The following is a 25102-nucleotide window of genomic DNA, read 5'->3' as shown; positions in this document are numbered from 1 at the left end:
TGCCAGTGTGGAGCGCAAATTCCGCCAACCCGTCAAAATCACAGCACTGCGCATGACGATTCGTCTGCCTCAGTCGACAAGTGCACCGAGCCAACCAGTAACGAGTGCAACCACGCCAAAGTCTGTTGCACAAGAGAAGTCGGTTCAAGTCACCGTCGCATTGCTGACGAAGAAACCGGGAGACACCAGTTTCACTCCGCTGACTGACGATTCCACCAATGCTACCAAAGTAAGTGCAGTGCACAGGCAAGACCATTTTCATTGCTCCAGATCCTCTAGTCACACATTTGAAATCTGAAAAACTACCTAACCAGCTATATGCCAGCTTTATGTGCACACAATGCCGGCTCTGAATTTCACGAGCATCCCCTCACCTCTTCTGCAGCTGATAACCATTCCTCTGGAAGGGAATCAACCAGCAACCAAGCTGCTGCCGGAGGACGAAGCTACTCTAGATGGCATTACCGAATTACGCATAGAATTCAGAGATGTCAGTGATCCCGATGCGACAACATTTGAGCAACATGTATTGGGATGCATCAAAGGTAGGTTTCGAAAGACATTACTGTTTTTGACTCACGCCTTGAAAACCGTCATTCGATCTATCTCTGACACATAACTAATGTTTCAGGTTCTTCAGCCATGCCATGGCAACTCCTCAGACGTGCAGAAAGAATTCTTCCTTGCCCAACTGTCAAACTTCAAAGCGTTACACTTGCTCACATCCAAACCAATCATTCTTCACAGAATACTCTACAACTCAGCCAACAACAAGAAGCAGCACTGTCACCACAACTGTCATCACCACCACTCCTCCACCATCGACAACACCAGGTAAAGCCATCTAATCCTGCAGACTCTATAACTGATTACACTTCCAGATTTCCATTTCCAGAGAAATGTCAGACACATCTCAACACCCAAGCGTCCTACTGGTGAAGCTTTCTTTCCCCATCAGGTTGTACGTCAACTTAAAGGAATCTCTTTCACAATTTCATGTCAGGTTACTGTCTGGATCCCATGGAGGGTGATTCCAGACTTCTCTCCGATGCCAACAGTCAGGGCTTGGACTTGCTAGACGGAAGTGCAGGATCCTTCCAGTTCACGAACCTTCCAATTACCCAGGCCACAGAAGCCAAACCCAGCCTAGACAGTACATTCCCCAGACGCGTGACTGTCAGAGCCATCAGTTTCAGGCTGTTGCCAAGATCTTCCACTACTCCCGCGGGTACCGCTGAGAAACCCGCTCCGCTGGACGTAGAACTCGCCCTGCTGGTCAAGAAACCGGGAGACGCCCAGTTAGTACCGCTGCGGGAAGAAGATTCGGGACAGCGAAAGGTGACAACCCTTTAAGTAATCACAGGCTCAATACACGGAGAGCAGCCGCAACAATTAAATGCAAAAGGTGTTCCTTTTCCATTTCCTAATAGCTACGTTCAACCTACGCTTTCTCTCCTGTTATTGCCTAGATCTTCCAAGCCAGCCTTGACGACGAACGGCCAAAGAGATTGCTTCTGCCGATTGACGACGAGAGTCTTGAGGGCATCGTTCAACTGCGCATTGAGTTCCAAACCGTTACGGGGGCTCAATCGGCAAGACTGGAATTGCACATCTTCGGCTGTTCAGAAGGTGGGCCGCCCCTTTACCTCTTTCAGAGCCAACAACAACTGTGTCTGCAAAACTGAACCCTCTTCCTGACTCAGCTCACGAGGCAAAAAGAATTAACAGTTTCATTTTCATCCTCTCCTAGAATATACTACAACCGAGGTGACAACCAAAGTGACGACTGTCACGACACCGACAACGACTGTTAGCGAAGAAACAACCACTTCCAGAACAACATCATCAGAAATTTCAACTACTCCAGGTAAATGCAACAGAGACGATTTTTCTGAGCCTTTCAAGTTGAATACGTTAACCTTCTGCATTTCCATACCTCCTCAAAGACAAAGAGATTTCAACACCAAGCTTTCCACTGGAAAAGCACTGAATTGGCCTCTACCCCCCCTTTTTCCGATTCAGGATACTGCCTTGAGCCCATGGATGGAGAAAGAGGACTGGAGTCAGAGGTAACGCCAGTCGGACCACTTACAATCGATGAGGCGACTTCCTACTTGACCATTACTGACTTGCCTGTCGACCCAAGCTCCAGTGATGTTGCCAGTGTGGAGCGCAAATTCCGCCAACCCGTCAAAATCACAGCACTGCGCATGACGATTCGTCTGCCTCAGTCGACAAGTGCACCGAGCCAACCAGTAACGAGTGCAACCACGCCAAAGTCTGTTGCACAAGAGAAGTCGGTTCAAGTCACCGTCGCATTGCTGACGAAGAAACCGGGAGACACCAGTTTCACTCCGCTGACTGACGATGCCACCAATGCTACCAAAGTAAGTGCAGTGCACAGGCAAGACCATTTTCATTGCTCCAGATCCTCTAGTCACACATTTGAAATCTGAAAAACTACCTAACCAGCTATATGCCAGCTTTATGTGCACACAATGCCGGCTCTGAATTTCACGAGCATCCCCTCACCTCTTCTGCAGCTGATAACCATTCCTCTGGAAGGGAATCAACCAGCAACCAAGCTGCTGCCGGAGGACGAAGCTACTCTAGATGGCATTACCGAATTACGCATAGAATTCAGAGATGTCAGTGATCCCGATGCGACAACATTTGAGCAACATGTATTGGGATGCATCAAAGGTAGGTTTCGAAAGACATTACTGTTTTTGACTCACGCCTTGAAAACCGTCATTCGATCTATCTCTGACACATAACTAATGTTTCAGGTTCTTCAGCCATGCCATGGCAACTCCTCAGACGTGCAGAAAGAATTCTTCCTTGCCCAACTGTCAAACTTCAAAGCGTTACACTTGCTCACATCCAAACCAATCATTCTTCACAGAATACTCTGCAACTCAGCCAACAACAAGAAGCAGCACTGTCACCACAACTGTCATCACCACCACTCCTCCACCATCGACAACACCAGGTAAAGCCATCTAATCCTGCAGACTCTATAACTGATTACACTTCCAGATTTCCATTTCCAGAGAAATGTCAGACACATCTCAACACCCAAGCGTCCTACTGGTGAAGCTTTCTTTCCCCATCAGGTTGTACGTCAACTTAAAGGAATCTCTTTCACAATTTCATGTCAGGTTACTGTCTGGATCCCATGGAGGGTGATTCCAGACTTCTCTCCGATGCCAACAGTCAGGGCTTGGACTTGCTAGACGGAAGTGCAGGATCCTTCCAGTTCACGAACCTTCCAATTACCCAGGCCACAGAAGCCAAACCCAGCCTAGACAGTACATTCCCCAGACGCGTGACTGTCAGAGCCATCAGTTTCAGGCTGTTGCCAAGATCTTCCACTACTCCCGCGGGTACCACTGAGAAACCCGCTCCGCTGGACGTAGAACTCGCCCTGCTGGTCAAGAAACCGGGAGACGCCCAGTTAGTACCGCTGCGGGAAGAAGATTCGGGACAGCGAAAGGTGACAACCCTTTAAGTAATCACAGGCTCAATACACGGAGAGCAGCCGCAACAATTAAATGCAAAAGGTGTTCCTTTTCCATTTCCTAATAGCTACGTTCAACCTACGCTTTCTCTCCTGTTATTGCCTAGATCTTCCAAGCCAGCCTTGACGACGAACGGCCAAAGAGATTGCTTCTGCCGATTGACGACGAGAGTCTTGAGGGCATCGTTCAACTGCGCATTGAGTTCCAAACCGTTACGGGGGCTCAATCGGCAAGACTGGAATTGCACATCTTCGGCTGTTCAGAAGGTGGGCCGCCCCTTTACCTCTTTCAGAGCCAACAACAACTGTGTCTGCAAAACTGAACCCTCTTCCTGACTCAGCTCACGAGGCAAAAAGAATTAACAGTTTCATTTTCATCCTCTCCTAGAATATACTACAACCGAGGTGACAACCAAAGTGACGACTGTCACGACACCGACAACGACTGTTAGCGAAGAAACAACCACTTCCAGAACAACATCATCAGAAATTTCAACTACTCCAGGTAAATGCAACAGAGACGATTTTTCTGAGCCTTTCAAGTTGAATACGTTAACCTTCTGCATTTCCATACCTCCTCAAAGACAAAGAGATTTCAACACCAAGCTTTCCACTGGAAAAACCCTGAATTGGCCTCTACCCCCTCTTTTTTCCGATTCAGGATACTGCCTTGAGCCCATGGATGGAGAAAGAGGACTGGAGTCGGAGGTAACGCCAGTCGGACCACTTACAATCGATGAGGCGACTTCCTACTTGACCATTACTGACTTGCCTGTCGACCCAAGCTCCAGTGATGTTGCCAGTGTGGAGCGCAAATTCCGCCAACCCGTCAAAATCACAGCACTGCGCATGACGATTCGTCTGCCTCAGTCGACAAGTGCACCGAGCCAACCAGTAACCAGTGCAACCACGCCAAAGTCTGTTACACAAGAGAAGTCGGTTCAAGTCACCGTCGCATTGCTGACGAAGAAACCGGGAGACACCAGTTTCACTCCGCTGACTGACGATGCCACCAATGCTACCAAAGTAAGTGCAGTGCACAGGCAAGACGATTTTCATTGCTCCAGATCCTCTAGTTACACATTTGAAATCTGAAAAACTACCTAACCAGCTATATGCCAGCTTTATGTGCACACAATGCCGGCTCTGAATTTCACGAGCATCCCCTCACCTCTTCTGCAGCTGATAACCATTCCTCTGGAAGGGAATCAACCAGCAACCAAGCTGCTGCCGGAGGACGAAGCTACTCTAGATGGCATTACCGAATTACGCATAGAATTCAGAGATGTCAGTGATCCCGATGCGACAACATTTGAGCAACATGTATTGGGATGCATCAAAGGTAGGTTTCGAAAGACATTACTGTTTTTGACTCACGCCTTGAAAACCGTCATTCGATCTATCTCTGACACATAACTAATGTTTCAGGTTCTTCAGCCATGCCATGGCAACTCCTCAGACGTGCAGAAAGAATTCTTCCTTGCCCAACTGTCAAACTTCAAAGCGTTACACTTGCTCACATCCAAACCAATCATTCTTCACAGAATACTCTACAACTCAGCCAACAACAAGAAGCAGCACTGTCACCACAACTGTCATCACCACCACTCCTCCACCATCGACAACACCAGGTAAAGCCATCTAATCCTGCAGACCCTATAACTGATTACACTTCCAGATTTCCATTTCCAGAGAAATGTCAGACACATCTCAACACCCAAGCGTCCTACTGGTGAAGCTTTCTTTCCCCATCAGGTTGTACGTCAACTTAAAGGAATCTCTTTCACAATTTCATGTCAGGTTACTGTCTGGATCCCATGGAGGGTGATTCCAGACTTCTCTCCGATGCCAACAGTCAGGGCTTGGACTTGCTAGACGGAAGTGCAGGATCCTTCCAGTTCACGAACCTTCCAATTACCCAGGCCACAGAAGCCAAACCCAGCCTAGACAGTACATTCCCCAGACGCGTGACTGTCAGAGCCATCAGTTTCAGGCTGTTGCCAAGATCTTCCACTACTCCCGCGGGTACCGCTGAGAAACCCGCTCCGCTGGACGTAGAACTCGCCCTGCTGGTCAAGAAACCGGGAGACGCCCAGTTAGTACCGCTGCGGGAAGAAGATTCGGGACAGCGAAAGGTGACAACCCTTTAAGTAATCACAGGCTCAATACACGGAGAGCAGCCGCAACAATTAAATGCAAAAGGTGTTCCTTTTCCATTTCCTAATAGCTACGTTCAACCTACGCTTTCTCTCCTGTTATTGCCTAGATCTTCCAAGCCAGCCTTGACGACGAACGGCCAAAGAGATTGCTTCTGCCAATTGACGACGAGAGTCTTGAGGGCATCGTTCAACTGCGCATTGAGTTCCAAACCGTTACGGGGGCTCAATCGGCAAGACTGGAATTGCACATCTTCGGCTGTTCAGAAGGTGGGCCGCCCCTTTACCTCTTTCAGAGCCAACAACAAATGTGTCTGCAAAACTGAACCCTCTTCCTGACTCAGCTCACGAGGCAAAAAGAATTAACAGTTTCATTTTCATCCTCTCCTAGAATATACTACAACCGAGGTGACAACCAAAGTGACGACTGTCACGACACCGACAACGACTGTTAGCGAAGAAACAACCACTTCCAGAACAACATCATCAGAAATTTCAACTACTCCAGGTAAATGCAACAGAGACGATTTTTCTGAGCCTTTCAAGTTGAATACGTTAACCTTCTGCATTTCCATACCTCCTCAAAGACAAAGAGATTTCAACACCAAGCTTTCCACTGGAAAAGCACTGAATTGGCCTCTACCCCCTCTTTTTCCGATTCAGGATACTGCCTTGAGCCCATGGATGGAGAAAGAGGACTGGAGTCGGAGGTAACGCCAGTCGGACCACTTACAATCGATGAGGCGACTTCCTACTTGACCATTACTGACTTGCCTGTCGACCCAAGCTCCAGTGATGTTGCCAGTGTGGAGCGCAAATTCCGCCAACCCGTCAAAATCACAGCACTGCGCATGACGATTCGTCTGCCTCAGTCGACAAGTGCACCGAGCCAACCAGTAACGAGTGCAACCACGCCAAAGTCTGTTGCACAAGAGAAGTCGGTTCAAGTCACCGTCGCATTGCTGACGAAGAAACCGGGAGACACCAGTTTCACTCCGCTGACTGACGATGCCACCAATGCTACCAAAGTAAGTGCAGTGCACAGGCAAGACCATTTTCATTGCTCCAGATCCTCTAGTCACACATTTGAAATCTGAAAAACTACCTAACCAGCTATATGCCAGCTTTATGTGCACACAATGCCGGCTCTGAATTTCACGAGCATCCCCTCACCTCTTCTGCAGCTGATAACCATTCCTCTGGAAGGGAATCAACCAGCAACCAAGCTGCTGCCGGAGGACGAAGCTACTCTAGATGGCATTACCGAATTACGCATAGAATTCAGAGATGTCAGTGATCCCGATGCGACAACATTTGAGCAACATGTATTGGGATGCATCAAAGGTAGGTTTCGAAAGACATTACTGTTTTTGACTCACGCCTTGAAAACCGTCATTCGATCTATCTCTGACACATAACTAATGTTTCAGGTTCTTCAGCCATGCCATGGCAACTCCTCAGACGTGCAGAAAGAATTCTTCCTTGCCCAACTGTCAAACTTCAAAGCGTTACACTTGCTCACATCCAAACCAATCATTCTTCACAGAATACTCTGCAACTCAGCCAACAACAAGAAGCAGCACTGTCACCACAACTGTCATCACCACCACTCCTCCACCATCGACAACACCAGGTAAAGCCATCTAATCCTGCAGACTCTATAACTGATTACACTTCCAGATTTCCATTTCCAGAGAAATGTCAGACACATCTCAACACCCAAGCGTCCTACTGGTGAAGCTTTCTTTCCCCATCAGGTTGTACGTCAACTTAAAGGAATCTCTTTCACAATTTCATGTCAGGTTACTGTCTGGATCCCATGGAGGGTGATTCCAGACTTCTCTCCGATGCCAACAGTCAGGGCTTGGACTTGCTAGACGGAAGTGCAGGATCCTTCCAGTTCACGAACCTTCCAATTACCCAGGCCACAGAAGCCAAACCCAGCCTAGACAGTACATTCCCCAGACGCGTGACTGTCAGAGCCATCAGTTTCAGGCTGTTGCCAAGATCTTCCACTACTCCCGCGGGTACCGCTGAGAAACCCGCTCCGCTGGACGTAGAACTCGCCCTGCTGGTCAAGAAACCGGGAGACGCCCAGTTAGTACCGCTGCGGGAAGAAGATTCGGGACAGCGAAAGGTGACAACCCTTTAAGTAATCACAGGCTCAATACACGGAGAGCAGCCGCAACAATTAAATGCAAAAGGTGTTCCTTTTCCATTTCCTAATAGCTACGTTCAACCTACGCTTTCTCTCCTGTTATTGCCTAGATCTTCCAAGCCAGCCTTGACGACGAACGGCCAAAGAGATTGCTTCTGCCGATTGACGACGAGAGTCTTGAGGGCATCGTTCAACTGCGCATTGAGTTCCAAACCGTTACGGGGGCTCAATCGGCAAGACTGGAATTGCACATCTTCGGCTGTTCAGAAGGTGGGCCGCCCCTTTACCTCTTTCAGAGCCAACAACAAATGTGTCTGCAAAACTGAACCCTCTTCCTGACTCAGCTCACGAGGCAAAAAGAATTAACAGTTTCATTTTCATCCTCTCCTAGAATATACTACAACCGAGGTGACAACCAAAGTGACGACTGTCACGACACCGACAACGACTGTTAGCGAAGAAACAACCACTTCCAGAACAACATCATCAGAAATTTCAACTACTCCAGGTAAATGCAACAGAGACGATTTTTCTGAGCCTTTCAAGTTGAATACGTTAACCTTCTGCATTTCCATACCTCCTCAAAGACAAAGAGATTTCAACACCAAGCTTTCCACTGGAAAAGCACTGAATTGGCCTCTACCCCCTCTTTTTCCGATTCAGGATACTGCCTTGAGCCCATGGATGGAGAAAGAGGACTGGAGTCGGAGGTAACGCCAGTCGGACCACTTACAATCGATGAGGCGACTTCCTACTTGACCATTACTGACTTGCCTGTCGACCCAAGCTCCAGTGATGTTGCCAGTGTGGAGCGCAAATTCCGCCAACCCGTCAAAATCACAGCACTGCGCATGACGATTCGTCTGCCTCAGTCGACAAGTGCACCGAGCCAACCAGTAACGAGTGCAACCACGCCAAAGTCTGTTGCACAAGAGAAGTCGGTTCAAGTCACCGTCGCATTGCTGACGAAGAAACCGGGAGACACCAGTTTCACTCCGCTGACTGACGATGCCACCAATGCTACCAAAGTAAGTGCAGTGCACAGGCAAGACCATTTTCATTGCTCCAGATCCTCTAGTCACACATTTGAAATCTGAAAAACTACCTAACCAGCTATATGCCAGCTTTATGTGCACACAATGCCGGCTCTGAATTTCACGAGCATCCCCTCACCTCTTCTGCAGCTGATAACCATTCCTCTGGAAGGGAATCAACCAGCAACCAAGCTGCTGCCGGAGGACGAAGCTACTCTAGATGGCATTACCGAATTACGCATAGAATTCAGAGATGTCAGTGATCCCGATGCGACAACATTTGAGCAACATGTATTGGGATGCATCAAAGGTAGGTTTCGAAAGACATTACTGTTTTTGACTCACGCCTTGAAAACCGTCATTCGATCTATCTCTGACACATAACTAATGTTTCAGGTTCTTCAGCCATGCCATGGCAACTCCTCAGACGTGCAGAAAGAATTCTTCCTTGCCCAACTGTCAAACTTCAAAGCGTTACACTTGCTCACATCCAAACCAATCATTCTTCACAGAATACTCTGCAACTCAGCCAACAACAAGAAGCAGCACTGTCACCACAACTGTCATCACCACCACTCCTCCACCATCGACAACACCAGGTAAAGCCATCTAATCCTGCAGACTCTATAACTGATTACACTTCCAGATTTCCATTTCCAGAGAAATGTCAGACACATCTCAACACCCAAGCGTCCTACTGGTGAAGCTTTCTTTCCCCATCAGGTTGTACGTCAACTTAAAGGAATCTCTTTCACAATTTCATGTCAGGTTACTGTCTGGATCCCATGGAGGGTGATTCCAGACTTCTCTCCGATGCCAACAGTCAGGGCTTGGACTTGCTAGACGGAAGTGCAGGATCCTTCCAGTTCACGAACCTTCCAATTACCCAGGCCACAGAAGCCAAACCCAGCCTAGACAGTACATTCCCCAGACGCGTGACTGTCAGAGCCATCAGTTTCAGGCTGTTGCCAAGATCTTCCACTACTCCCGCGGGTACCGCTGAGAAACCCGCTCCGCTGGACGTAGAACTCGCCCTGCTGGTCAAGAAACCGGGAGACGCCCAGTTAGTACCGCTGCGGGAAGAAGATTCGGGACAGCGAAAGGTGACAACCCTTTAAGTAATCACAGGCTCAATACACGGAGAGCAGCCGCAACAATTAAATGCAAAAGGTGTTCCTTTTCCATTTCCTAATAGCTACGTTCAACCTACGCTTTCTCTCCTGTTATTGCCTAGATCTTCCAAGCCAGCCTTGACGACGAACGGCCAAAGAGATTGCTTCTGCCGATTGACGACGAGAGTCTTGAGGGCATCGTTCAACTGCGCATTGAGTTCCAAACCGTTACGGGGGCTCAATCGGCAAGACTGGAATTGCACATCTTCGGCTGTTCAGAAGGTGGGCCGCCCCTTTACCTCTTTCAGAGCCAACAACAACTGTGTCTGCAAAACTGAACCCTCTTCCTGACTCAGCTCACGAGGCAAAAAGAATTAACAGTTTCATTTTCATCCTCTCCTAGAATATACTACAACCGAGGTGACAACCAAAGTGACGACTGTCACGACACCGACAACGACTGTTAGCGAAGAAACAACCACTTCCAGAACAACATCATCAGAAATTTCAACTACTCCAGGTAAATGCAACAGAGACGATTTTTCTGAGCCTTTCAAGTTGAATACGTTAACCTTCTGCATTTCCATACCTCCTCAAAGACAAAGAGATTTCAACACCAAGCTTTCCACTGGAAAAGCACTGAATTGGCCTCTACCCCCTCTTTTTCCGATTCAGGATACTGCCTTGAGCCCATGGATGGAGAAAGAGGACTGGAGTCAGAGGTAACGCCAGTCGGACCACTTACAATCGATGAGGCGACTTCCTACTTGACCATTACTGACTTGCCTGTCGACCCAAGCTCCAGTGATGTTGCCAGTGTGGAGCGCAAATTCCGCCAACCCGTCAAAATCACAGCACTGCGCATGACGATTCGTCTGCCTCAGTCGACAAGTGCACCGAGCCAACCAGTAACGAGTGCAACCACGCCAAAGTCTGTTGCACAAGAGAAGTCGGTTCAAGTCACCGTCGCATTGCTGACGAAGAAACCGGGAGACACCAGTTTCACTCCGCTGACTGACGATGCCACCAATGCTACCAAAGTAAGTGCAGTGCACAGGCAAGACCATTTTCATTGCTCCAGATCCTCTAGTCACACATTTGAAATCTGAAAAACTACCTAACCAGCTATATGCCAGCTTTATGTGCACACAATGCCGGCTCTGAATTTCACGAGCATCCCCTCACCTCTTCTGCAGCTGATAACCATTCCTCTGGAAGGGAATCAACCAGCAACCAAGCTGCTGCCGGAGGACGAAGCTACTCTAGATGGCATTACCGAATTACGCATAGAATTCAGAGATGTCAGTGATCCCGATGCGACAACATTTGAGCAACATGTATTGGGATGCATCAAAGGTAGGTTTCGAAAGACATTACTGTTTTTGACTCACGCCTTGAAAACCGTCATTCGATCTATCTCTGACACATAACTAATGTTTCAGGTTCTTCAGCCATGCCATGGCAACTCCTCAGACGTGCAGAAAGAATTCTTCCTTGCCCAACTGTCAAACTTCAAAGCGTTACACTTGCTCACATCCAAACCAATCATTCTTCACAGAATACTCTGCAACTCAGCCAACAACAAGAAGCAGCACTGTCACCACAACTGTCATCACCACCACTCCTCCACCATCGACAACACCAGGTAAAGCCATCTAATCCTGCAGACTCTATAACTGATTACACTTCCAGATTTCCATTTCCAGAGAAATGTCAGACACATCTCAACACCCAAGCGTCCTACTGGTGAAGCTTTCTTTCCCCATCAGGTTGTACGTCAACTTAAAGGAATCTCTTTCACAATTTCATGTCAGGTTACTGTCTGGATCCCATGGAGGGTGATTCCAGACTTCTCTCCGATGCCAACAGTCAGGGCTTGGACTTGCTAGACGGAAGTGCAGGATCCTTCCAGTTCACGAACCTTCCAATTACCCAGGCCACAGAAGCCAAACCCAGCCTAGACAGTACATTCCCCAGACGCGTGACTGTCAGAGCCATCAGTTTCAGGCTGTTGCCAAGATCTTCCACTACTCCCGCGGGTACCGCTGAGAAACCCGCTCCGCTGGACGTAGAACTCGCCCTGCTGGTCAAGAAACCGGGAGACGCCCAGTTAGTACCGCTGCGGGAAGAAGATTCGGGACAGCGAAAGGTGACAACCCTTTAAGTAATCACAGGCTCAATACACGGAGAGCAGCTGCAACAATTAAATGCAAAAGGTGTTCCTTTTCCATTTCCTAATAGCTACGTTCAACCTACGCTTTCTCTCCTGTTATTGCCTAGATCTTCCAAGCCAGCCTTGACGACGAACGGCCAAAGAGATTGCTTCTGCCGATTGACGACGAGAGTCTTGAGGGCATCGTTCAACTGCGCATTGAGTTCCAAACCGTTACGGGGGCTCAATCGGCAAGACTGGAATTGCACATCTTCGGCTGTTCAGAAGGTGGGCCGCCCCTTTACCTCTTTCAGAGCCAACAACAACTGTGTCTGCAAAACTGAACCCTCTTCCTGACTCAGCTCACGAGGCAAAAAGAATTAACAGTTTCATTTTCATCCTCTCCTAGAATATACTACAACCGAGGTGACAACCAAAGTGACGACTGTCACGACACCGACAACGACTGTTAGCGAAGAAACAACCACTTCCAGAACAACATCATCAGAAATTTCAACTACTCCAGGTAAATGCAACAGAGACGATTTTTCTGAGCCTTTCAAGTTGAATACGTTAACCTTCTGCATTTCCATACCTCCTCAAAGACAAAGAGATTTCAACACCAAGCTTTCCACTGGAAAAACCCTGAATTGGCCTCTACCCCCTCTTTTTCCGATTCAGGATATTGCCTTGAGCCCATGGATGGAGAAAGAGGACTGGAGTCGGAGGTAACGCCAGTCGGACCACTTACAATCGATGAGGCGACTTCCTACTTGACCATTACTGACTTGCCTGTCGACCCAAGCTCCAGTGATGTTGCCAGTGTGGAGCGCAAATTCCGCCAACCCGTCAAAATCACAGCACTGCGCATGACGATTCGTCTGCCTCAGTCGACAAGTGCACCGAGCCAACCAGTAACGAGTGCAACCACGCCAAAGTCTGTTGCACAAGAGAAGTCGGTTCAAGTCACCGTCGCATTGCTGACGAAGAAACCGGGAGACACCAGTTTCACTCCGCTGACTGACGATGCCACCAATGCTACCAAAGTAAGTGCAGTGCACAGGCAAGACCATTTTCATTGCTCCAGATCCTCTAGTCACACATTTGAAATCTGAAAAACTACCTAACCAGCTATATGCCAGCTTTATGTGCACACAATGCCGGCTCTGAATTTCACGAGCATCCCCTCACCTCTTCTGCAGCTGATAACCATTCCTCTGGAAGGGAATCAACCAGCAACCAAGCTGCTGCCGGAGGACGAAGCTACTCTAGATGGCATTACCGAATTACGCATAGAATTCAGAGATGTCAGTGATCCCGATGCGACAACATTTGAGCAACATGTATTGGGATGCATCAAAGGTAGGTTTCGAAAGACATTACTGTTTTTGACTCACGCCTTGAAAACCGTCATTCGATCTATCTCTGACACATAACTAATGTTTCAGGTTCTTCAGCCATGCCATGGCAACTCCTCAGACGTGCAGAAAGAATTCTTCCTTGCCCAACTGTCAAACTTCAAAGCGTTACACTTGCTCACATCCAAACCAATCATTCTTCACAGAATATTCTGCAACTCAGCCAACAACAAGAAGCAGCACTGTCACCACAACTGTCATCACCACCACTGAAATAACCACTTTGAGAACAACATCATCAGAATTTTCAACTACACATCCCAAACGAGGTAATAGTTTTGAATGGGAAGTGATCTGTGAATTGACATTACATGGCTTCTACGTTAATCTTGTTTGGAGGGTTCCAGAGGGTGAGCGAAACAATATTAAAAACTGTTCTTTAAAATTATTAATTTACAATCAGACTACTACTGAGAATGTCTTTTGTCTTTTTGTGATCAGGTCCCCCTGGTGGTTCTGAGGTTGAAACAACTACAAAGCCTATTCGTTCTCGTACGTAGAAATTTACAATTGTTGATTTTATCCAAATCCATAGGATTTGTGTCAGAAATCATGATGGATTTGGATGATGCAGTAGTGTGAACCTAATTCGACAGAGATAAAGGCATTATTAGTGTTTATCATCAAACCATGTACACATTTCTCACAGTGAACACATTTTATATGACACACATGACAAAGTACACAATAGAATCAGGAAACCTCATGCTTTTTTCTACTTTAGAAGTCAACATCTGTAGAAAGGTCCTGAACTTCTAGCAGTATGGCATATGTGACACTGTTTGTTGGTGTGACTGATAGTAAAAATCTCTCTAGTAATTCAACAGTTCACACCATACTGAAATATAGGAAACGGAACATTACATAAATTTTGCTGTGGATTGATTCCAATAAAATCAGTTTTAAAAATAATTTTGTCAGTCTTAATATGTTTTTTTCAAATTGGTTCCCTGGGAGGCTCCGAACTTCCAACAAGGGGCCGTCTGTAAAGTATGTTTACATGAAGGGGGAGGGGGGTTGGTGCTGTTGCGTACACCATGCAAGGTGGGTGGGAGGTGGGTTCAAGGCAGTGCAAACCGCCTTGCAGTGCATGTTGAAAATACAAAATAATACGTGTTCTTAACTGCCATATATTACTTCAAAAACTAAACGGTGCCTTGAGCTAATTGTTGTATTGTAACTGTATTTGCAATCATTATACCTGAAGGCTGAATGAACTTTCAGAAAAAAGCAATGTGACGCCTTGCAGCCTTGGTTTTCTTTCATTTAATTTATTATATTTCGTTTTGAATGCTTTTAGTTTCCTTTCACTAAATTTTATGACAACAGGTCCTTTAATAAGATGGGTTCTCAACTTCTGAAATTTAAAGTTGTCACTTCAACAATATCAAACGGCTAAACTTGATTAATACCACCCTTTTAAATATCCATAATGATACCAAACATTTTTTTAAAAATACCTCAAGCACACTACTACTGAGAATGTCCTTTGTCTTTTTTGTGATCAGGTCCCCCTGGTGGTTCTGAGGTTGAAACAACTACGAAGCCTCTTCGTTCTCGTACGTAGAAATTTACAATTGTTGATTTTATCCAAATCCGTAGGATTTGTGTCAGAAATCATGATGGATTTGGATGATGCAGTAGTGTGAACCTAATTCGACAGAGATAAAGGCATTATTAGTGTTTATCATCAAACCATGTACACATTTCTCACAGTGAACACATTTTATATGACACACATGACGAAGTACACAATAGAATCAGGAAACCTCATGCTTTTTTCTACTTTAGAAGTCAACATCTTTAGAAAGGTCCTAAACTTCTAGCAGTATGGCATATGTGACACTGTTTGTTGTTTAGACTGATAGTAAAAAATCGCTCTAGTAATTCAACAGTTCACACCATACTGAAATTTAAAGTTGTCACTTCAACAATATCAAACGGCTAAACTTGATTAATGCTACCCTTTAAAATATCCATAATGATACCAAGCATTTTTTTAAAATACCTCAAGCACACTACTACTGAGAATGTCCTTTGTCTTTTTTGTGATCAGGTCCCCCTGGTGGTTCTGAGGTTGAAACAACTACGAAGCCTCTTCGTTCTCGTACGTAGAAATTTACAATTGTTGATTTTATCCAAATCCATAGGATTTGTGTCAGAAATCATAATGGATTTGGATGATGCAGTAGTGTGAACCTAATTCGACAGAGATAAAGGCATTATTAGTGTTTATCATCAAACCATGTACACATTTCTCACAGTGAACACATTTTATATGACACACATGACGAAGTACACAATAGAATCAGGAAACCTCATGCTTTTTTCTACTTTAGAAGTCAACATCTTTAGAAAGGTCCTAAACTTCTAGCAGTATGGCATATGTGACACTGTTTGTTGTTTAGACTGATAGTAAAAAATCGCTCTAGTAATTCAACAGTTCACACCATACTGAAATTTAAAGTTGTCACTTCAACAATATCAAACGGCTAAACTTGATTAATGCTACCCTTTAAAATATCCATAATGATACCAAGCATTTTTTTAAAATACCTCAAGCAGACTACTACTGAGAATGTCCTTTGTCTTTTTTGTGATCAGGTCCCCCTGGTGGTTCTGAGGTTGAAACAACTACGAAGCCTCTTCGTTCTCGTACGTAGAAATTTACAATTGTTGATTTTATCCAAATCCATAGGATTTGTGTCAGAAATCATAATGGATTTGGATGATGCAGTAGTGTGAACCTAATTCGACAGAGATAAAGGCATTATTAGTGTTTATCATCAAACCATGTACACATTTCTCACAGTGAACACATTTTATATGACACACATGACGAAGTACACAATAGAATCAGGAAACCTCATGCTTTTTTCTACTTTAGAAGTCAACATCTTTAGAAAGGTCCTAAACTTCTAGCAGTATGGCATATGTGACACTGTTTGTTGTTTAGACTGATAGTAAAAAAATCGCTCTAGTAATTCAACAGTTCACACCATACTGAAATTTAAAGTTGTCACTTCAACAATATCAAACGGCTAAACTTGATTAATGCTACCCTTTAAAATATCCATAATGATACCAAGCATTTTTTTAAAATACCTCAATCAGACTACTACTGAGAATGTCCTTTGTCTTTTTTGTGATCAGGTCCCCCTGGTGGTTCTGAGGTTGAAACAACTACGAAGCCTCTTCGTTCTCGTACGTAGAAATTTACAATTGTTGATTTTATCCAAATCCATAGGATTTGTGTCAGAAATCATGATGGATTTGGATGATGCAGTAGTGTGAACCTAATTCGACAGAGATAAAGGCATTATTAGTGTTTATCATCAAACCATGTACACATTTCTCACAGTGAACACATTTTATATGACACACATGACGAAGTACACAATAGAATCGGGAAACCTCATGCTTTTTTCTACTTTAGAAGTCAACATCTGTAGAAAGGTCCTGAACTTCTAGCAGTATGGCATATGTGACACTGTTTGTTGGTTAGACTGATAGTAAAAATCTCTCTAGTAATTCAACAGTTCACACCATACTGAAATATAGGAAACGGAACATTACATAAATTTTGCTGTGGATTGATTCCAATAAAATCAGTTTTAAAAATAATTTTGTCAGTCTTAATATGTTTTTTTCAAATTGGTTCCCTGGGAGGCTCCAACTTCCAACAAGGGGCCGTCTGTAAAGTATGTTTACATGAAGGGGGAGGGGGGTTGGTGCTGTTGCGTACACCATGCAAGGTGGGTGGGAGGTGGGTTCAAGGCAGTGCAAACCGCCTTGCAGTGCATGTTGAAAATACAAAATAATACGTGTTCTTAACTGCCATATATTACTTCAAAAACTAAACGGTGCCTTGAGCTAATTGTTGTATTGTAACTGTATTTGCGATCATAATACCTGAAGGCTGAATGAACTTTCAGAAAAGAGCAATGTGAGGCCTTGCAGCCTTGGTTTTCTTTCATTTAATTTATTATATTTCGTTTTATATGCTTTTAGTTTCCTTTCACTAAATTTTATGACAACAGGTCCTTTAATAAGACGGGTTCTCAACTTCTGAAATTTAAAGTTGTCACTTCAACAATATCAAACGGCTAAACTTGATTAATACTACCGTTTAAAATATCCATAATGATACCAAGCATTTTTTAAATAGGTCCCTCATGGAGTTCAGGTCCCGGAACATCAACATAGCCTGCATGCCCCCATATGTATAAAAACGTTACTCAAAATATCTTTATAAAGTAACCATGGACATGAAATTATGCCTTTTGACTGAACAAAACATTAACATATTTTCCATAGGACATTCAACAACTGAGCCAACAAGAAGGAGCACAACTGTAAGCACGACCCTGAGGACCACAATTCCCTGGACATCTACAACTCAAGGTAATAAACCTTCTAACATAATTGTTCCTTAAATGTCAACTTGTATCTCTAACAACATTGCAAACTTCAAAATAAAGATCCTAGGGATAAATCTGAGGTATGCTCTTCATTACAGGATACTGCCAAGAATACCTCGATGGGGCAGCCGGACTTACGAACAAGTTTATTACTGGCGGTTCCCTTCAGAGAGACAACACGACAGGGTTCTTGACAATCAGGAACTTACCTGTTGACATTCAGGCCACTGAACTTCCCAGACTGTACAATACATTTTCCAGTCGCACAATCATCCGAGGAATCAGCATTCAGTTACAATCACCGACATTCCCACAGTCAAGTTCAGACAACAAGCTGGATGTGTCTCTGATTTTGTCCACGAAGAAGGCCAGGGATGAGGACTTTGTTGCTGTGAAAAATCCTGCCACTGATGAGGCAAAGGTAACAGCAGTTCCTCTGCTTTGTCTCCTCTCAAAAACTTAACAAAGAATCCTCTTACTCTGAAATCACTATTTGTTACAAAATTTGGCTTTAGCATTGGGAAAATAAACTGTTTAAAGTTGTAGTATCCACTAGAAATAATGCATGCAAGGTATGGTAGACAGCTGGTATGTTTTAAAGGACATATACAGTATTGCTAGCCATGGATTTCAATTTCATTCATTCATTTTTTCAGCAGGTTTTCACGGTTGCAGTCAATGACAAACGCAGCACACTGATCAATCTACCAAGTGACAGTGAAGCTCTGGAGGGTGTTACAGAATTACTAATAGAGATCAAACAAGTCAGCGATGTTGAATCTGTCACCCTTGAATTACATGTTTATGGGTGCATTGAAGGTAATCTGATCTCAATGAAAATGTGAAAAAACAGCATATATGTTGACACCACAGTTAGTGTGACGTGAGAATTTGCAATTAAAATATAATGTCTAACTCTGCCTTTTTATATGAAAAGCTAAAACAACAACAAAGGTAATGACTTCAAGTACTATGGTATCATCACCATCTACAACAACCGAAGAAGTTACAACAGCTACAGAGTCAACAACTGCCACAAGAAGAACAAAAGAAGAGATCACCACCTCCAAAAAGACAACACCTCACACATCTTCAACACAAGGTTTGTATCTTTGACTTCCTGTAAAATGTTGCAGCAATATTAAAATGCACCATAGGTTGAATACGATTCTTGTAAAGGATAGTATGTTAATCTATTTTATTTCTTTTTATTTTTGTGTGGATCACAGAAGCTGGAACAGGGGAGATTGTGACAACAACTACATCAGTTACCACGCCAACATCAACATCAGAAGAATCAACATCAAGCGTTGTCATAACTTCTCCAGAACATGTAACAACAATTCAGACAACAGTACTGACTACAACTGCAAGTGTGTCCAAAGGTGATTTGTTCAGTGAATTAACTTTCTTTTAAAAAAAAATTGAAAACGCCAAAGACCAATACCCTAAAATTGAACTTGTTACTTAGGTCAATGAGTAACAACCTTGTGTTTGTAGGTGCACAGTTCCATTTTATTTAAAGTTTGGTCCATTCATTTTATCATACCTTTCAAATCAAATTTTCTCTTTTAATTTTGCACAGCAACTGAAGGCAAAGAAATTTCAGCAACCCAAACACTGAGACGTGAGTATTGTCAGCTTACAACATGGCATATAGCAGCCTAATCTGAACAAATATTTTGGCTACAATTAACTTACACAGGCAGTTTAAATGACACATCGAAAGACATATGACTCATATAATGACATGAAATTATCCCCTTGCTTGCTCTCTCCTACCCTTACAGCAACAACTAGCATGATACCACCATCAGAGCAGCCACAGATTTCCACCACTACTCCTGAGGTCAAGACAACAACACCAGGTAACACTTTCAATTAGGTCTGAAGGAAATACGCCCAAAAATTCTCATGTACTCCATATGTTTTCAAGTTCAAATGCAAAACAATGTGTACTTTTTACCAAAAGTCAAAGCTTCACTGATATTCACTTTCCAGGTGAATGCAGTGAGGATGTAAACAAAATCAGCAACCTTGAAGTTGAGTGGCTGACATCCAGCGGTGAAATTATAAATTCAGAATCAAACTGGGAAATCGATTCCCTACCTGAAAAACGTCCGATCTCAGCAGAGGATGCAAACGACTTACAGTCTTTGGAAGTTAAATTCTCCTCGTCTGTCCGGCTAATGAGCATTGCAGTTAGCGATCAAAAGGACAAAAAGTCAAACATCGACTTTGCCTTGAAAGTGAAAGCCACCCCAGCCTCAGTTGCAGAATTTCTGCTGGATGGTGAAAATCTGCAGATCTTTACTGCTCAAAGTACCAATAAACTTGACCTGCCAGAATTGCCAGGAGTAAGAAAAATCGAAATAGTGCCCATCAAAATCAACAGCAGCAGAAACGGTGGATACAGCCTTCAAGTTGAACTGTACGGATGTGCCGAAATAGGTAATATGGCTTGTTCTAAACATTGGTAGTTTTCAGGAATACAGACATTTTGAAGGTCTTTCCATATCTAACAATGTTTAAGGATATGAATTCACTAAATAATTCCTGAAAATAACTTGTCTTTTGTTTTCAGTGACAACAACTGTAACTGCGATAACATCAACAACGCCCTCAATAACGGAGGAAGCAATTAAAATTACAACAGTTACTGCAACACCTACAGAAACAACCACTAAACAGACAACAATTACCCAGGCAAAAAGTACAACAGGTTTGGACACCACCATTAATATTTTAAGATTTTACTGGAAACAAAAACTTGTAAATTTGACATTTTTATCAACTTTTTAAAAACTCTTTGCTCAATGTTCCTCTATAGTGCTTCAACTATCAAATGTAATTGGCTTACAAATACTAGAAGATGTCACATGAATGGTTGAAGTGCATGTTATGATATATTTACAGCAAATAGCTGTGTCAGACAAGTAACCAAAACAATCAATTTAAGACTGATACTAATGTTTCACTGACTCTAATATAAGGCAAAACAATGGTTTAAAAATAACGACAGAGGTTGTGATATCACAAGTCTATGTAGAAATGTGCTTGATGCTTTGAATTCAGCACTTCTAGTCGTGCTATTAAGACTAGAAATGGATGTAAAATTTCAGTGTTTATCCTTAACAATGACATTATGACCATTAGCAGTACATTCTTTTTAATAGCTTTGGGAAAGTAATGGTTTTTCAATTAGACTTCTTCTTTTTCTGCATAATGGCAGAGCTTGGAAGTTCCACTTTGCTAGCAAGTACAACATTGCCAACCACAGCTCCACTTGTAAGTACAACTGCACATCTGACAACATTGCCAACATCGGAATCTCGGCATACTACAGGAATGAGTACAGTATTCCAAGCTACTCCACTTGCAGTGACTAGCACACTGTTGAGTACATTACCAACTACTCAACTTCCAAACACCATCACGACTGTAGCATTGCCAACGACTACTCCACTTCCAAGTAAAAGACTGAGTACAATATTGACAACATCTACTGTACTTCCAAGTACAAGGATGAGTACCACACTGCCAACGACTACTCCACTTGCAAGTACAAGGATGAGTACGACACTGCCAACGACTACTCCACTTGCAAGTACAAGGATGAGTACAACACTGCCAATGACTACTCCACTTGCAAGTACAAGGATGAGTACCATACTGCCAACAACTACTCCACTTGCAAGTACAAGGATGAGTACGACACTGCCAACGACTACTCCACTTGCAAGTACAAGGATGAGTACAACACTGCCAATGACTACTCCACTTGCAAGTACAAGGATGAGTACAATGACTACTCCACTTGCAAGTACAAGGATGAGTACCACACTGCCAACGACTACTCCACTTGCAAGTACAAGGATGAGTACGACACTTCCAACGACTACTCCACTTGCAAGTACAAGGATGAGTACAACACTGCCAATGACTACTCCACTTGCAAGTACAAGGATGAGTACAATGACTACTCCACTTGCAAGTACAAGGATGAGTACCATACTGCCAACGACTACTCCACTTGCAAGTACAAGGATGAGTACGACACTGCCAACAACTACTCCACTTGCAAGTACAAGGATGAGTACCATACTGCCAACAACTACTCCACTTGCAAGTACAAGGATGAGTGCGACACTGCCAACAACTACTCCACTTGCAAGTATAAGGATGAGTACGACACTGCCAACAACTACACCACTTGCAAGTACAAGAATGAGTACCACACTGCCAACAACTATTCCACTTGCAAGTACAAGGATGAGTACCACACTGCCAACAACTATTCCACTTGCAAGTACAAGGATGAGTACCACACTGCCAACAACTACTCCACTTGCAAGTACAAGGATGAGTACCACACTGCCAACAACTACTCCACTTGCAAGTACAAGGATGAGTACCACACTTCCAACGACTACTCCACTTGCAAGTACAAGGATGAGTACGACACTGCCAACGACTACTCCACTTGCAAGTACAAGGATGAGTACGACACTGCCAACGACTATTCCACTTGCAAGTACAAGGATGAGTACGACACTGCCAACGACTACTCCACTTGCAAGTACAAGGATGAGTACGACACTGCCAACGACTCTTCCACTTGCAAGTACAAGGATGAGTACGACACTGCCAACGACTATTCCACTTGCAAGTACAAGGATGAGTACGACACTGCCAACGACTCTTCCACTTGCAAGTACAAGGATGAGTACGACACTGCCAACGACTACTCCACTTGCAAGTACAAGGATGAGTACCACACTTCCAACGACTACTCCACTTGCAAGTACAAGGATGAGTACGACACTGCCAACGACTACTCCACTTGCAAGTACAAGGATGAGTACGACACTGCCAACGACTACTCCACTTGCAAGTACAAGGATGAGTACGACACTGCCAACGACTACTCCACTTGCAAGTACAAGGATGAGTACGACACTGCCAACAACTACTCCACTTGCAAGTACAAGGATGAGTACGACACTGCCAACGACTATTCCACTTGCAAGTACAAGGATGAGTACGACACTGCCAACGACTATTCCACTTGCAAGTACAAGGATGAGTACCACACTGCCAACAACTATTCCACTTGCAAGTACAAGGATGAGTACCACACTGCCAACGACTACTCCACTTGCAAGTACAAGGATGAGTACGACACTGCCAACGACTACTCCACTTGCAAGTACAAGGATGAGTACGACACTGCCAACGACTACTCCACTTGCAAGTACAAGGATGAGTACGACACTGCCAACGACTACTCCACTTGCAAGTACAAGGATGAGTACGACACTGCCAACGACTACTCCACTGGCAAGTACAAGAATGAGTACGACACTGCCAACGACTACTCCACTTGCAAGTACAAGGATGAGTACCACACTGCCAACAACTAAGCCACTTGCAAGTACAAGGATGAGTACGACACTGCCAACGACTATTCCACTTGCAAGTACAAGGATGAGTACGACACTGCCAACGACTATTCCACTTGCAAGTACAAGGATGAGTACGACACTGCCAACGACTCTTCCACTTGCAAGTACAAGAATGAGTACGACACTGCCAACGACTACTCCACTTGCAAGTACAAGGATGAGTACCACACTGCCAACAACTACGCCACTTGCAAGTACAAGGATGAGTACCACACTGCCAACAACTACTCCACTTGCAAGTACAAGGATGAGTACGACACTGCCAACGACTACTCCACTTGCAAGTACAAGGATGAGTACGACACTGCCAACGACTACTCCACTTGCAAGTACAAGGATGAGTACGACACTGCCAAGGACTCTTCCACTTGCAAGTACAAGAATGAGTACGACACTGCCAACGACTACTCCACTTGCAAGTACAAGGATGAGTACCACACTGCCAACAACTACGCCACTTGCAAGTACAAGGATGAGTACCACACTGCCAACAACTACTCCACTTGCAAGTACAAGGATGAGTACGACACTGCCAACGACTACTCCACTTGCAAGTACAAGAATGAGTACGACACTGCCAACGACTACTCCACTTGCAAGTACAAGGATGAGTACGACACTGCCAAGGACTCTTCCACTTGCAAGTACAAGAATGAGTACGACACTGCCAACGACTACTCCACTTGCAAGTACAAGGATGAGTACAACGACTACTCCACTTCCAAGTACAAGACTGAGTACAACATTGCCAACGTCTACTGTACTTCCAAGTACAAGAGTGAGTACAACATTGCCCATAACTACTCCACTTCCAAGTACAAGACTGAGTACAACATTGCCAACGTCTACTGTACTTCCAAGTACAAGAGTGAGTACAACATTGCCCATAACTACTCCACTTGCAAGTACAAGACAGATTACAACAATGGCAACCACTCCAATTGAAAGTGCAAGGACAAGTACTGCAGTTCTAACAACTACTCCACTTGCAAGTACAAGAAGCAGCATAACATTGCCGACAACTCACACTCATATTCCAAGTCTGGGGAAGAGTACAACAATCCCAACAACCATCCCACTTGTTACCAGAAGAATCACTAGGACACTACCAACAACCAGTCCAGTGGCAAGTACAACAGTTAGTACACCACCACCAATTACTACTCAACTACCAAGAACATCAGAGAGTACAGCATGGCCAACATCGAGGATGGTAACAACATTTCCAGTGACAACTCACCTCAGGAGCACAGCTTCAAAACCTTTACAGCCTGTTCCAGGTCAAGGTAAAAGTCACTTTTTCATCACACTTGCTACTACTTGAGGGCAGCCATTTTGATAATCTGGACAATCCATTACCTTGTAATGAATGTATTCAGATACATATTTGTTCTTGAATCACTCTGATCAGGTGGTGGCAGCGGCCAAATTTCTCCAGGATCTCCCCCTACACAACGCAATGAGTTTGCATTCTCAGTTGAACCAACTACTTTGGCAATGGATGCAGCACCACCAACAAGTCTTATTGCTACTGCAACTGCATTGTTGAAAACAGCATTGCCACAAACTACTTCACTTGCAAGTACAATAAAGAGTTCAGTTCTTCCAACACCAAGCATAACAACTGCATTAAAACCACTACAGCCTCTTCCGGGTGAAGGTAAGT

General features: G+C 44.4%; 1 protein-coding gene and 1 long non-coding RNA gene across 3 annotated transcripts in view; one reads left to right on the top strand and one right to left on the bottom strand.

Moving 5' to 3' along the window:
- Window positions 1-13691: 13691 nt before the first annotated feature.
- The window catches only part of LOC110979398 (uncharacterized), a 34588-nt gene continuing 23177 nt past the window's right edge, over window positions 13692-25102 (top strand). Inside the window, exons 1-17 of the mRNA XM_087148096.1 lie at window positions 13692-13819; window positions 13992-14042; window positions 15059-15109; window positions 15607-15657; window positions 16155-16205; window positions 16704-16754; window positions 17868-17954; window positions 18070-18392; window positions 18628-18790; window positions 18909-19073; window positions 19201-19356; window positions 19557-19598; window positions 19762-19839; window positions 19973-20422; window positions 20556-20693; window positions 21204-24722; window positions 24848-25096. Of these exons, the coding sequence (XP_087004222.1) occupies window positions 18929-19073; window positions 19201-19356; window positions 19557-19598; window positions 19762-19839; window positions 19973-20422; window positions 20556-20693; window positions 21204-24722; window positions 24848-25096 (4777 nt within the window). The 5' untranslated portion in view covers window positions 13692-13819; window positions 13992-14042; window positions 15059-15109; ... (5 more) ...; window positions 18628-18790; window positions 18909-18928. The remainder of the gene's footprint in view (window positions 13820-13991; window positions 14043-15058; window positions 15110-15606; window positions 15658-16154; window positions 16206-16703; window positions 16755-17867; window positions 17955-18069; window positions 18393-18627; window positions 18791-18908; window positions 19074-19200; window positions 19357-19556; window positions 19599-19761; window positions 19840-19972; window positions 20423-20555; window positions 20694-21203; window positions 24723-24847; window positions 25097-25102) is intronic.
- The window catches only part of LOC147796293 (uncharacterized), a 35554-nt gene continuing 25015 nt past the window's right edge, over window positions 14564-25102 (bottom strand). The window contains exons 2-4 of one of the 2 annotated variants that reach the window (XR_015428177.1): window positions 16656-16846; window positions 16107-16297; window positions 14564-15749 (exon numbers count right to left, since the gene is read on the bottom strand). This is a non-coding gene — a long non-coding RNA (uncharacterized LOC147796293). Of the gene's footprint in view, window positions 16298-16655; window positions 16847-25102 lie in introns of both variants that reach the window. The other variant, XR_015428176.1, reaches the window with a different exon arrangement.

Source organism: Acanthaster planci, linkage group LG17, assembly GCF_054643075.1.
Source record: "Acanthaster planci isolate LZ-2023a linkage group LG17, COTS_SCS, whole genome shotgun sequence".
Taxonomy (NCBI): domain Eukaryota; kingdom Metazoa; phylum Echinodermata; class Asteroidea; order Valvatida; family Acanthasteridae; genus Acanthaster; species Acanthaster planci.
The sequence above is the reverse complement of the archived record's forward strand: the minus strand, read 5'-3'. Positions and strand labels throughout refer to the sequence as shown.